At 43.8% G+C, this 13,889-nt stretch overlaps 1 protein-coding gene across 4 annotated transcripts in view; it reads right to left on the bottom strand.

Annotated features, from left to right (window-relative positions):
- Window positions 1-13,889, bottom strand: part of LOC126202940 (protein argonaute-2-like) — a 250,858-nt gene that overhangs the window by 204,801 nt on the left and 32,168 nt on the right. For all 4 annotated transcript variants that reach the window (XM_049937038.1, XM_049937035.1, XM_049937037.1 and 1 more), the window contains exon 3: window positions 8,840-8,908. In XM_049937038.1, the coding sequence (XP_049792995.1) occupies window positions 8,840-8,908 (69 nt within the window). The remainder of the gene's footprint in view (window positions 1-8,839; window positions 8,909-13,889) is intronic.

The following is a 13,889-nucleotide window of genomic DNA, read 5'->3' as shown; positions in this document are numbered from 1 at the left end:
ATGGTGAGCGAGTGAGGTTGGAGCTGCAAGAAACTTACAAGCCTGGTACATTAACAGGAGCTGCCGCCGGATGGTAAGTGCTGGTTCTCCCACCTCAGCACTGAGGCTGGGTATGGGACTAGTCTGATAAGCACCCGTGGCCAGTCAAATCCCTGCACGGTGGACTGCGTCAAGGATCTGCAAATAAGAGGGCCTCGCTGACCCATACACCGTGCACCCGTCGTCCAGCCGTGAACACACAAAAGCCCGATAAAACTGGAGAAGATGCACCCTATCCACTCCCGGAGACCTGTGACTAAGGCACTTGAGGATGTTCAGCACCTTCAGAGTTCTGGCTTTCAAGTCTCGCAGGAGTGGCAACCATGACAATCTGGAGTAAAAAATGAGGCCCAGAAACCGCACTATGTCTCTAAAATGTAGTATACTGTCCCTATATGCAAGGCAGGCAATTTAAAAGGACGATGAGAACGAGTAAAATGAACACAAACACAGTTATCGGTAGAAAACTGAAAACCAGTCTTTGCAGCCCACTCCTCTAACCGCTGCACTGTAAGTTGCAACTGACAGCTCACTGTTGCAACACTGGAGGAGGAATAAAAAACAGCAAAGTCGTCCACAAATAAGGAGCACCGTACTGGACTCCTTACCGTAGATGTTATACTGTTGATGGCTATGGCACAGAGGGTAACACTTAAAACACTGCCCTGGGGGACACCATTCTCCTGCTCAAATTGATCGGACAGTGTGTGACCAACTTGGGTCCGAAAAAACCGCTGAGACAGGAAAGACCGAATGAAAATAGGGAGGTGGCCACGAAAGCCCCATTGATGCAGTTGTGCGAGAATACTGTGTCTCCAAGTAGTATCGTACGCCTTACTGATATCAAAGAATATACTGATACAGTGATGCTGACAGAGGAAAGCCTGCTGAATAGCTGCTTCTAGGAGGGTCAGGTTGTCGACCGTGGACCGAAACTTTCGGAATCCACACTGAGAGCGGCTAAGGAGTTGCCCGGTCTCTAAAAGCCAGACCAGACGACAGTTAACCATCAATTCCAGGGTCTTTCCTAGATGGCTAAATGGCACTCTTCTGCCCACCAAGGGACAGGTCACCTCTGAAGATGGCCGAAAGAGGTTGGTATGGATAGATCAGCAGCACGATGGATCACATGCGAGATGTGATCCACTCATTTCTGGATGCTGTCACGGTGTTCAAACACAGTCAACTGGCCGAAAAGCATCCAGTTAGCCCTGCCAACCATCCACGTTGGTGGCTCTGTTCCAGCAACACACCATCAAGTAGCTGAAGGCAGATCGGGAAGTGGTCGCTGGAATGAAGGTTGTCAGTGACCTCCCAGTGAACAGGGCTGGTGAGGGCTGGAGAGCAGAGAGAGAGGTCGATGGCTGAGAATGACCCAGTAGCGCCACAGAAATGAGTTGGAGTACCAGTGTTTAGGACGTACAGCTCTCGAAATGTCAGGAGGCTCTCCAAAACTCGACCTCGATGGCAAGCAGACGTTGAGCCCCACAAGACATGGTGGGTATTGAAGTCTCTCAGGAGGAGAAATGGTTGGGGGAGTTGCGCTATAAGATCTGTGAGAGCCTCAGAGTTACTGCATCCAGTGGAGGTAAATGAAGAGAACAAACCGTAAGCCGCTGATGTGCAGAAATTTCAATGGCAACTGCTTGCAGGCCGGTATCCAGGGGAAGAGCAGAGGAGTGGTGCACATTACTGAAACACAGCAAACCCTCCTTTGGCTCTTTCCCCAGTCAGGTCATCCTTGCGATATAGGGTATAGCCCCATAGTTCAGGGGCATCAGGTTGTTTGAAATGAGTTTCTTGCAAACACAAGCACAGAGCGCATTGCTGCACTAGCAGTTTCAGTTCCTCCATGTGTGTACTGAATCCAATCATGTTCCACTGTATAATGGGAGCCATCTATCATCCTGACTTTCTGATGGGGAGGGGAGCCCACAATGGCTGGACACTCAGCTTTGGAGTGAGATGGTTGCCCCAATCAGACATCAAGCTCCATAGCCTCTAAAGAAAAATCGACTGATGTCAGAGAGGTCAATGTCGACATCGTCATGCTGTTCTCTGCCCATTGCCATCGGTGTTGGACTTTTGCCTTGGATTTTTTTTCCCTGGGTAGAATTTGCAGCCACAACTGCAGTTGAGGGTGTCGCAGAATTTGACTGCATACCAGATGGAACCTTTGGAGGGGTAGGGAGCTCCACGATGTCAGCAACCACAGCTTTTTCTGAAGTTCTCTGGGGAGGGACAGGTTTAGACAACTGCAGCAGCACAACTGCAGGGACACACGCAGGTACTAGTGCCGACACTAGCAGCCTCTTTTTGTGTAGAAGCACCAGCTTTCCGTGTGGGCTGTTTAACAACTGAAGTGAAGGGGGTGGCAAAACACGGGGGCAGCATGGCTTTCTACAGTTTTTTTTTTTGCTTCAGTATAGGTGATGCGCTTCATAGTTTTAAGCTCCTGTATCTTCCGTTCTTCCAGATACACGCTGCAGTCCCGACTCTAGATGGGGTGAGGTCCAGAGCAATTTAGACACTTCAATGGAGACGAACAATGGACTCTCATGGGCAACCTGACCGCACTTGCCACAAGTAGCTTCTCCATGACACCCAAGAGTAGTATGTCCAAAGCGCTGCCATTTGAAACACTGCATTGGGTTGGGTACATAAGGCCGCACACTTAAGCGAAGGAAACCTGCCTTAATATGCTCAGGAAGTTTCGTGCTATTAAACGTCAGGATAAAGGAGTCCTAACAAGAACTCCATCTACTCTCTTCATGATATTTAGCATATCAACTATTCCTGCTGGAGCGCACTCATCTTCCAATTCCTCTCTGAGAGTGTCCACCAGATCCCTCCACATCACACCTTTGGTGTAATTCAAGGTGGTGTGCAGCTCAGTTTCAATGGCATATTCTCCAAGGGATTGCGCACTCTGTAGATTCTTAGCTTGTTGGGAACAAGTGGTTTCCACCAATAGCGTCCCATTACACAATCGCTTAACAGATTTCAAGCTGCCAGCAATGCCCTCGAGCTTTCTTGAAGCTGCCCTCTTTCCTTTTAATGATTAAAAACACATACTGACCACCAGCATGTGTTCTGTTACTAGTCATGATACCCTGAGATTTTGCTCCTGAGTCAGGAGGACTGGATACACATGCCCTCTAGTTGGATTGGGTATTGGTACCTACCAGCGGCCCACCATTTCCGCTGGGAGGAGGCAAAGAAGATTTTGAAGGATCCGTCTCAGTCTCACGAGCAGCTAGGGAACTAGAAGTCCACCTAGACAATGCCCTGCGTGCCTAGGTAAGTCTTATACAACTGATGTGCGACATGTTCCCAGAGGTTGCCCGCTAACGACTGTTCCACCTTAACAGCCATGCACATCATCAGTGCGCAGCACACCTTGAGATTGAGATTTTTTTTTATAGAGGTTTATTCCATCCTCGCGATCCGGGCGGTCAAGCTAAGATCCCCATTCCCAGAGACACACAACATTCCACCGCCAGGCAACACGGTGGTCGCTGAAGCATGCCCAGAGCTTACAGTGACAAGCAACTGGCAGCGCTTACCAGTCCCCAGCTCAGGAACTCCGGGGTCGCCAAGCCCGTACTCAGAAAATGAATGCCGAGCCCCTGGGGGCTTACAGTTATCACCTTAACATTTTCGCTTTAACACTGCAATCTGAACCCAATGAAATTGATCTGGAGCCAAGTTAATGGTTTTCTAGCGAGAAATAGCAAGACATTTAAGCAGCCAAACACACTGGAACCAACGCACAAAGCTTCGTGACGAACGATGGCAAAATGCAGAACAGCCCATCATAAAAGAGGAGGAGGAGAAGGAATTGTGGATTTTTTGGTGGCTTGGGATTCTGTAGCCAATCGGCTCATTATCAATGTAGCAGTAATGAAATCTATTCCTCAGAGTCCAATATGGAAGGAGTTCGGAGATCACCAGGCAACTGAATGTAATACTTTCAGTAGCTTCAATATTTAACTACACAGTTAAATCCCAGCAGTGCACTTTTACATTGCACACAGCTCAAGTGTAAAAATTATCCTTGCTAAAGTCAGGAATTTTCATCACTCTTGTTTTCAATTACAATACAATGTTAGCCAAGATCGAGATCATGTTATATTTTACATCAGGCCACCTAAAAATCGTATCGCCTAAGTTTTACCATACATTATTTCTTTCTGTTTAAAAACTAAATCACATTCGAAGCTATATTTTTCTCTACTCTTCCCTTTTCACGCCTTTACTGCAACTGTTCACATCACTGCAGTTTAGTGGGATCACTTGCCTGGCCAGTGCTGTCCAAGTTAAATGTGCTGGTAAAGCTGCTGTCCCACATTATCACTCAGTCTTGACTGTACTCTAGACAGCTTTCGCACAACATGAAACAAAATCCAATGAGGTAGTTGATTTTAGGCAGTTTACACAATCTTTTTCTAAATTCTTCACCCCAGATGGCATGTCTGCTCCAATCATTTACTAATGCACACAGTGCTATTTGAACACTATCTCACAGGAAGTTAGTATGTGCAAAGAATGACACCTGCAGGTATGCTTCAACACTGCAGTGAAAATGCTTAGCATGCATAGGCAGAGGGCGTATACTGATGACACTCAATATCCTATTGCAGAGCAAGCTCTAAACATATCATGACCTCAGACACATTTGACCACACGTACCATCTGGATTCTTCCCCCGGACACTAGCTTCTCAGAACTCCGTATGCGGGAATTGGCATTACAACATGTCCTTGGTTCTCAGGACAAACTTGGCCTTAATTTACATTAATTTTTTTGGTCTCAGCATTTCTTCTCAGTAACAATTCCTTTCTTCACTCCCTTTTAGTTTTCTACTTATTATTTTCCGACCTGCCTACTTTCTCCTACCCTCGACCTCTAACATATACAATGCACTTAGCTTTCCACTCTTATTGACACAGGCATGATGATCTATCAGTATACACTGCCTCGATTTTTACCTTATCCTCCACCTCTAAGCCCTCAGGTTTCCAAATCTTGTCTGGTGCAGTCTCAAACAATCAGTCTTTCCTTCTCATCCAGTCCAGTAAGTCTCCCCTAACTCAGGGTTCTGGGTGACTTCTCCAAACTCTTGCAATTTCCTAAACCTCATTCGCCATTTTCCTTCATTCGTCTTCCATGCCTTTCCGTCCTCCTACCAGAAAGAGCCTCTGGCTCTGAAAGCTTGCAAATGTCAATATCTTTATATGTTCCACCATTCAGTGAGTAGATTTCTTTTACATATCCAATTACATTATGTTTTCAAAAACTGATTGTTTACAAAACCACTGATTTTCGACACTGGATTTGATGTACAGATTGCAAATGATCACATGTACTGCAAACATTGTTGATGAGCTTTCATCTAAACTGGAAAAACTTTGTCAACTTTCTTAAAATGTTGTTTCTCAATTACATTATGATAATACACTTTAAAAAAAAATCATCTGATTTAAACATTGCCAAAGTATCAATGGACTTAGTGAAAATTATTCTTTTCCTATCCTTGATGCCATCGGACATACTATAATACTATTACAATTAAAAATATTGAACGTGAAAAATTAGTTAAATATATAAGAGTGCTGAGCAGTCCCTCTCCCTCTCCCCTCTCTTTCTCTCTCTGAGAAACAGTAAGCACAAAAGGAAACTTTAAAAGAGCTCTATATTATCAGTTATCTGTGTCAAATTTCTTCATACTGTAATGCTGACATGGTTGAAATAGTGATTTATTTCATTTCTGAAGAGTTTGTATATGAGACAGTCTGACCTTGCAGAACTTCAAACAACTCCAGGAACCATAACTTAAAACCATTAAATTGTTTAGCAAACTTGGGTGCAAAGAGGATCCACAGTGATGTGGAGCCAATCTTCAAAGACAATGTAAAGAATAAATTGGCGGCCTATGAGGGGGAAAAAAGGTGCCTTTCTTCTGGTTGAGCTGACGTGGAATGACCTGAGAAATAACATCATCACTGAAGAGTTTGGAACAATATCAATTTCTGAAAAACAAATTATCAACAAGAGCAAGAAGCAAACACAACATGACTTTTCAATGTGGATGGGGAGTAACTCCCAACATCAGTCAAACATCTGCGGAAAAAATCCATACCACATCAAAAATAGAAAAACTAACTGCAGAGACAGCATTTAAGACACTGAAATTTCACACATAACATCTCCAATTTCCAAAAGGTTATGAATTTTAATGCGCTGCAAAATAACAGTACTAATACGGACTTCATAGCAGCACTGTGTTATACTTTATAAAGTGATGCACAATAATACAATGCTTTTGACACAAAGCAGAAAAATAAATTTTTGTATTTTACATTTCCCTCTCAGCAATTGGTCCACGGAGCTCTGACAGCTGCACAACTGCAGATAACACCAGGAGTGTCCACAGTGTACATCCATGTATAACCGAACATCAGCAGTTGACAAGAGGTGTCAGTCCGGGGCAGAAAAACAGTCAGCAGTACACACCGGCAACACGGAGGTCGGTCAGGCGAGGGTATCGCACAGTGACACTGTCAGAGAGGATCTGCGAGTTGGTGAAAGAGAAGACCGTTTGCCTTTGTTTGGCTTCTCTGAGCCTTTCCAGTTGGCAGAGGAAAACTCAGACCTCTGTCGACTGGAGGGGCACAGGAAGCCTTCGCGGGAGTATTCCTTCCGGCCTTTCCTGCTGGCTGTGTAGCTGGTGACTTCGCCCTGTGAGGCAAAAGTTTAGTAGCGTGTTGCATAGCTGGAGGTGGTGACAGGGACACTACCGTGACACTGGGCGATTTCACAACTGCAGTGCTAAATTAGAGGTCACATGTCTGCGTGGCCGTGTCCTTTAACAGTACTGTAGGTGCCAGACGGTAGAATGCAGTGTTTCGGACTAGCCGACAACTTGCGAGCCGCCGTATAACACACTTCTTTCTTTACCCGGATCTCCCGGACAGCCCGCTCATTGAGATACGTGGGACAATCTCGAGAGGAGGTGGCATTGTTGCCATTGCAGTCGATGCAGTGGGGAGAAGGAGGTGGACAATCGCCCTCGTGCACATCCCAACCACAGGTTACACATTTGGTCAGGTGTTGACAAGACATTCAAGTGTGAGTGAAATGATGACACTGGTAGCAGTGTATCAGGTTTGGAATGTATAGTCAGACTGTAATGACTTAATAGCCTGCTTTGATCTTGGACGGAAGCACCACTCTATCGAAGGTGAGAAAAAGAGTGCCAGCGGGCACTAAGGATGCATCTATCTTTTTCATCGCCCAACAGACGGCAGTGACACCCTGATCGGAGAGGTACATTTGGATTTCTGCCTCAGTCAGACCATCTCGCAGCCTTGAGTATATAACACTGCGGGAAGAATTCAGAGTTCTACAAGCCACGACAAGAGGAGGATAGCCGTGGAGAAGGGAAGCGGCAAGCAGCTGTTGTGCTTTAGAATCAGAAGTAGTCTCCAAAAGCAAACTGCCATTGCATAAACGAGAGCAGGATTTCATAGGACTGGCAATTTTATCAACACCTTTCTGAATAAGGAACAGATTTACCATTGCACAGGACTGACCATCTTCTGTATGTGAAACCACGAGGAACCACGGTGCACCTGGGAGGGTCTTTGAATCGTGAGCTTCAATCCATTTACATTTGGTAGACGTGGACTCCAAATATGACGACTGGCTCATTGCGAGAAAATCATCAACGATTGTTGGCATCTCTGAAGGTGCGCTCCTTCCAACTGGGGGCCCTCCGTCAGAGAGGGAATCACCCGCCTAAAGTTATTATTCACACCTCCTGACCTCCTGACAGAGGGACCAATCGGCAATTTGGGAAGGTAGCAGCTCAAGCAATTACCCCTCCCTGGGCCTGGCCTGTGCCAGGGGGCACATGCGAACCCTACGTGTCAACTAGAGCCTGGGAATTACCCATTACACAGTTACCTGTTACGCGTCAGACGCAGTGTATTTTCTACAAATCCTACCGAGAAATACAGTGTTGTGCAACTCATCTTCAGAGAGAAGATACATGTGAAATATGACTTGCCAAGATAAATTACTCCATGTATGGCTCCATTCTTACTAGAAATGGCCATTACAACAAACAACTGGTTTTTAGTTGCAATTTTTTTTTTCATCTCCAGTTTAAAATGACTGTTAAAATCACTCTAAATAACCAGTTTCTGAAATAAACAATTTCCAATTTTTTTACACTATTACTTCCAGCAATAAACTTAAGACCTCAAAAAGAGAGTGAAAAATTCTACGATTTCCTCAGATTTCTCCATTATGGGTTCCAAGATACGTAGATTCAAAATACCAAATAAAATAAGTAAATAAAAGAAAACTTAGTCCATTCAGAGCTCACTCCTTTTCTCGACAAGCAATGAGGGATCCCATAATACAAAAAAATTTGCCAGTATTCTCCTATTGATTTCAATTTTTTTAATTTCTCCTCAAAAATCATTAGGGTGTAACGAATAGTCAGTTCTAAATGGTGGGAACAAACATTACAAAATTTATTTAAGATGATTCATAACATGTGACTCCCAGTTTAGGTTCTTATCAGTAAAGTAACCAAAGAATTCAGAATATTCTGTTCCATTTAGTGATTTTTCCCAGACTGGTTACTCCCAACAGTGTGGTCAGGCCAAGCATAGTACATGATTGCAATTATTGTGTTATATCTAAGGCTATTAGCAGAGAACAGGTTAACGAGTATTTACATTTTCACATCACGGCATTTATGCTGGCATACAACACGACTTGTACTCACCTTCTTCTTTTGCTGGAGGTCTCTGTGATGTAGCACTGGCCTCCTCTTTACCGGTCCCAGTTTTCTTTTCTGCAACATAAACGAGTTTTTCAAATGCTGAACTCTTAACTCTCACACAGGCATTTACAACAGATCTACAATGAATACAAACACAAACTGGTGCACACTGTGGATGTATTCAGTGTCCCTTCCACTCAGTTACTAAAGAATACAGCTCACTAGCTAAGTAGTATCAGGCTACCAATCCGAAGGTTTGTGATAATATCACCAGCCCCTTACTGAATCTTCCACTTTTGGCAGTTATCTGATAATGCAAAAGAGGCAAGCTAAACTTCTCCCTTGATCTTCATGTTCACAATGACTCTAGGTACAACATGATAACGTTGTACTGTAATTGAACTGTTTTTGTAAAAAACTTTAGCAGTAAATTTGTTTGTTTTGCAATGTGCACATTACCACTCCACTTCCGGGATTCCGATAGATTTGCCAGCCCCCATATATAATCCACCTGGTGGATTAATGACAAGTGCCGGTGTGGTTTTCAGGCAATACTGGGCTAGTAGGCATGTCCCATCTCACACAAATCACAACACTTCAAAAACATCCTCACACTTTCACATGGATAACACTAGACACAGACAATGTTGTTGTTGTTGCTGTTGCTGCTGCTGCTGCTGCTTCTTCTGTCATCAGTCCGAAGAGTGGTTTGATGCAGATCTCCATGCTACTCTATCTTGTATAAGCCTCTAGACCTCCGAATACTACTGCAACCTATATCTTTCTGCATCTCTTACTATGTTCATCTCCTGGTGTATCTCTACAATTTTTACCTCACACACTTCTGTTCAGTACCAAATTTCTGATCCCTCAATTCAGATTCCAACCCCATGAAGACACGGGATACGGAAAATAATGCTCAGAAGGCATATGAACCAAAATAAAAGGGATGATGGACCAAGAAAGCTGACAATACACCATCTGGTTCGCACCAAGCAAATGCGACTACTGTAACAGTAGTACTGAGGAGCTGATGCACCCCCAGAACGTAACTGCTTTGCTATGCAAGGAGAAAGCCAATGTAATGGTAATGCAGTGGGAGTAAATAAGACTATTATTTTCAATTATATACAGAATATTTCAATAAATCTAGATATGTAACTACACTGCCCAATTAAAAAGTGATGCATCCAAAACGGGGCGAGGAAAGTAAATTAATCTGTAGGATAAGGGAGTATGTGATGTTACTGCAGTGACTATAAAACTGAGACAAATTTACAAAAAAACTTGGCATGTAAGAGCCCACTTATCAGTATGATGTTGCACCCCTCCTCTCCCCCCTCCCCATCCTGGATGCACGTGTCGATTCGGTTGGGAAGGGTGTCTAAGACATTGTATCCTCTCGAGGCAAGCTGGCGAACAACCATTTGAAACGGTCCCTGATATCTTAGTATGAAATTGACATGATCCCTGATATTCTAGGATGGAGTTTATGTCCGAGTTGGTCCCACAAGTGTTCTAGTGGAAAGATATCTAGGTTCCTGCTGGCCACAGAAGCACCTCAAAGTCATGCACACAGTTCATAAACATGTGGGCAAGCACTATACTGTCAAAAAATGACACGGCTGTCACACGTGAGGTAATAAGAGGATGCAAAATGTCCAAGTCATACGGTCGTGCCATCACAGTTCCATCAATAACCACTAGCTGTGACCTTAAGTCTTATCCAATGGCTCCTCATATCACGAAGGAGTAACACCGCTGTGCCTCTCAAAATTACTGGAAGAATGGGAGCATTTTCCAGGTCACTGCCTACGGTCATCTGGTTTCCATGTGCGAATAATACTGTCTCATACTAGTACATGGCACCTCCGTGTCCTCTGACAATGTTCAAGGTTCAAGCTCCTTGCGTACCTTACCACGCCTGGTAACAAAACCAAATGTACCTTTGGTGGCCGTCCTCTCTGTCAGAGAGAATTTTAACTATTATGTAAAGGATATATTGCTTCTCACAGTAAAGGTGACAGTTGCAGACAGACACGATGAAAAGACTGTTACATATAAGCTTTTGACCAAAGCACTCTTCAGAAAAGAAAAATGCGCACACATTCACACATGCAGAATTCAACAGAAACGCGTCAAATGGGTGCAACAATCCGGACAGTTTGGGGAAGGGGGAGAGCTAACAGGCTACGGGAGGGGAAAGAGGAATCTGCACTGCCTGTATACATGATGTTTAACATTACATGCTCGATTTCAATGGCTGCTCCCGACCCGGGCCATCTGGATCCTCTCCTCCACCACTAGCTTTTTTTGAACTGCACAGATAGGTGTTATCCTTACAACACATTCTCCACTACTGAAATCATCCCGGCCTCAATCTACGCAGTAACCTACTGTCTCCACACCCTCTACCCACCTGTTTCCACCCCCTCTATCCTTTCACCTCCTCGCAATTCATCTCCCCCTCACCCTCATTGTGCACAGCTCTCTGCCGTCGCATCCACCAGTCTTTTTCCCTACTCTGTTCCTCCTCTTTCCCTTCCCAGCGTCCCCCCTCCCTCCCCCCCCCCTGCTGCTTTGCCTGGTGGCCTTATCCTGCAACCTCTAGCCCTTGCACACTGCTGGGCAGTGCCGATTCCTCTTCTCCCACCTGTACTATGCTATCTCTCCCACTTCCCTGCCCACTTCCAGTTGTTGTTCCCGTTCAACAAGTTTCAATTACATTCTATTCGGAGCTGCCAGAGATAATGATCACATATGTGAGGTGTGCTTCCTTGTGTGAAGTGTGTGCATTTTTCTTTTCTGAAGCAGGTTTTGGCAAAAAGCTTATACATAACAGTCTTTCCACTGTGTGACTTCACCTCAACTTATCTTTATGGTGAGTAACAATATATCCTTTTCATAATATTGTTGATATTCCAACCTCCACTTTCCATAGACTGAAAATTTTAACACTAATCATTTACACGCCTGCCACTGGTGTGTATGTATACAAAATTACACTGGCATAGAACCCTGTGTTCTGAGTGCTTCACTTTTTAGTCAGGCAGTCATCTTTTCGAAAGAGTAAATAACAGCTCACTTGAGTGAGTTACTTTGCTTGGTGGTTAAAATGGCAGTTACGTCAGAAATACATTTTGTACACTTTTCAAACTATAGTTCAGTGCAGGAAATGTCCAGTTAGGAATACAGCCACATGGCTCGTGCAAGTACTCTGTTGCAATCAGTAGTGGACTAAACATCTGTAAAGACAGTACATCAGTTTTTCAACTCGTCTTTCATTAGTATCGTTTGCTAAGGGAGAATGTTTTAGCTAACAGTTATTTTGTAAATTTGTTGAGCACAACACTGCATTGAAATCTTACTTCTTGGAGAGCTAATTATTTTTGGCAAAGAATAAAACAGTCATTTGTTTGACTTTGAAATAATTAGAAATTAAATTACTTTTAGAAGACACATAATTTAGTCTCACTCACAGTAAGACATGATAGCAAGAATACCTACAGAATGAGCCTGGTAAAGAACAGAAACCAAAATTTCACACATTCTAACTAATAAATGCAGATACATTAATATATGTTATCAAAAAATTATTTTTGGAGTTTGTATTGCAACCAGAGGCACTATCATACATTCATAGTATCAACGAAGCACAACAAAAACAATTTCTGTAACACGGTAAAACAAAGATAACATGATAATGTGTGTTTCAGAAATGAATTGTGTATTTGTAAGACCATTAGTTTATGCTAATAATGGAAATTAGGGCAATTTATTGAGACAATAAATTACAATGCACCAATACAACAAAGTTTATTTACATGCATACAGGGTAGCTGGGCATTACACAGACCAAATGCGTTTTTGAGCAATAAATATATATATTTAAACCAAAATCATCAGTTGCTCCATAGCACATCAATCAAGAGGTACATTATGTGATCAAAAGTATCAGGACACCTGGCTGAAAATGACTTACACGTTCGTGGCGCCCTCTATCGATAATGCTGGAATTCTATATGGTGTTGGCCCACCCTTAGCCTTGATGACAGCTTCCACTCTCCAGGCATACATTCAGTCAGGCACTGGAAGGTTTCTTGGGGAATGGCAGCCCATTCTTCACGAAGTGCTGCATTGAGGAGAGGTATCTATGTTGGTTGATGAGGCCTGGCACGAAGTTGGCTTTCCAAAACATCCCACAGGTATTCTATAGGATTCAGGTCAGGACTCTGTGCAGGCCAGTCCATTACAGTGATGTTATTGTCATGTAACTACTCTGCCACAGGCCATACATTATGAACAAGTGCTCGATCGTGTTGAAAGGTGCAATCTTCATGCCCGAATTACTCCCCAACAGTGGGAAGCAAGAAGGTGCTTAAATCATCAATGCAGGCCTGTGCTGTGACAGTGCCATGCAAAACTACAAGGAGTGCAAGCCCCCTCCATGAAAAACACGACCATAATATAACACTACTGCCTCCGAATTTTACTGTTGGCACAACACATGCTGGAAGACTATGTTCACCGGGCATTCACCATACCCACAACCTGCCATCAGATTGCCAAATTTTTTACGTTCACCTGCTTTAGGCTTTATTTCTTCGCTGATAGTCCTCTGTGTCTATGTACTGCGTTGTTATACTGGCTGAAAAATGGGGGTGGAAGATCAACACTGATTACTGTGAATGATGTAGCCGACAGTTGCATTTCATAGTTTTTTACTTTCACTTTTCCCACACCTACCAGGATGTCAAGGGACTAGAACATCGCAGGACAAGGGCGTGTCTAGCCCCTGCATGCTCACCTCACCCGTAACCTACTGTCCCTCCCTTTCACTGCTTCCATTCACACAAGAGTTGCAGTCTGGCCAGAGTGCTTTGAGATAGTGGTCATGTGTATCTGAGGTGTGCCTGCTTATGTACCTACATATGTTTGTTTTCCTTTCTTTTCCGAGAAGGCTTTGGCAAAAAGCTCAGTGACTAACAATCTTTTCGTTGTGCCTGTCTGCAACTCAATGTGTCATCTTTACAGCAAATAGCAATCTATCCTC

The sequence above is a fragment of the Schistocerca nitens genome, chromosome 9, assembly GCF_023898315.1.
Source record: "Schistocerca nitens isolate TAMUIC-IGC-003100 chromosome 9, iqSchNite1.1, whole genome shotgun sequence".
Classification (NCBI taxonomy): Eukaryota; Metazoa; Arthropoda; class Insecta; order Orthoptera; family Acrididae; genus Schistocerca; species Schistocerca nitens.
Note: the sequence above shows the minus strand (reverse complement) of the source record. Positions and strands in the feature narration are given on the sequence as shown.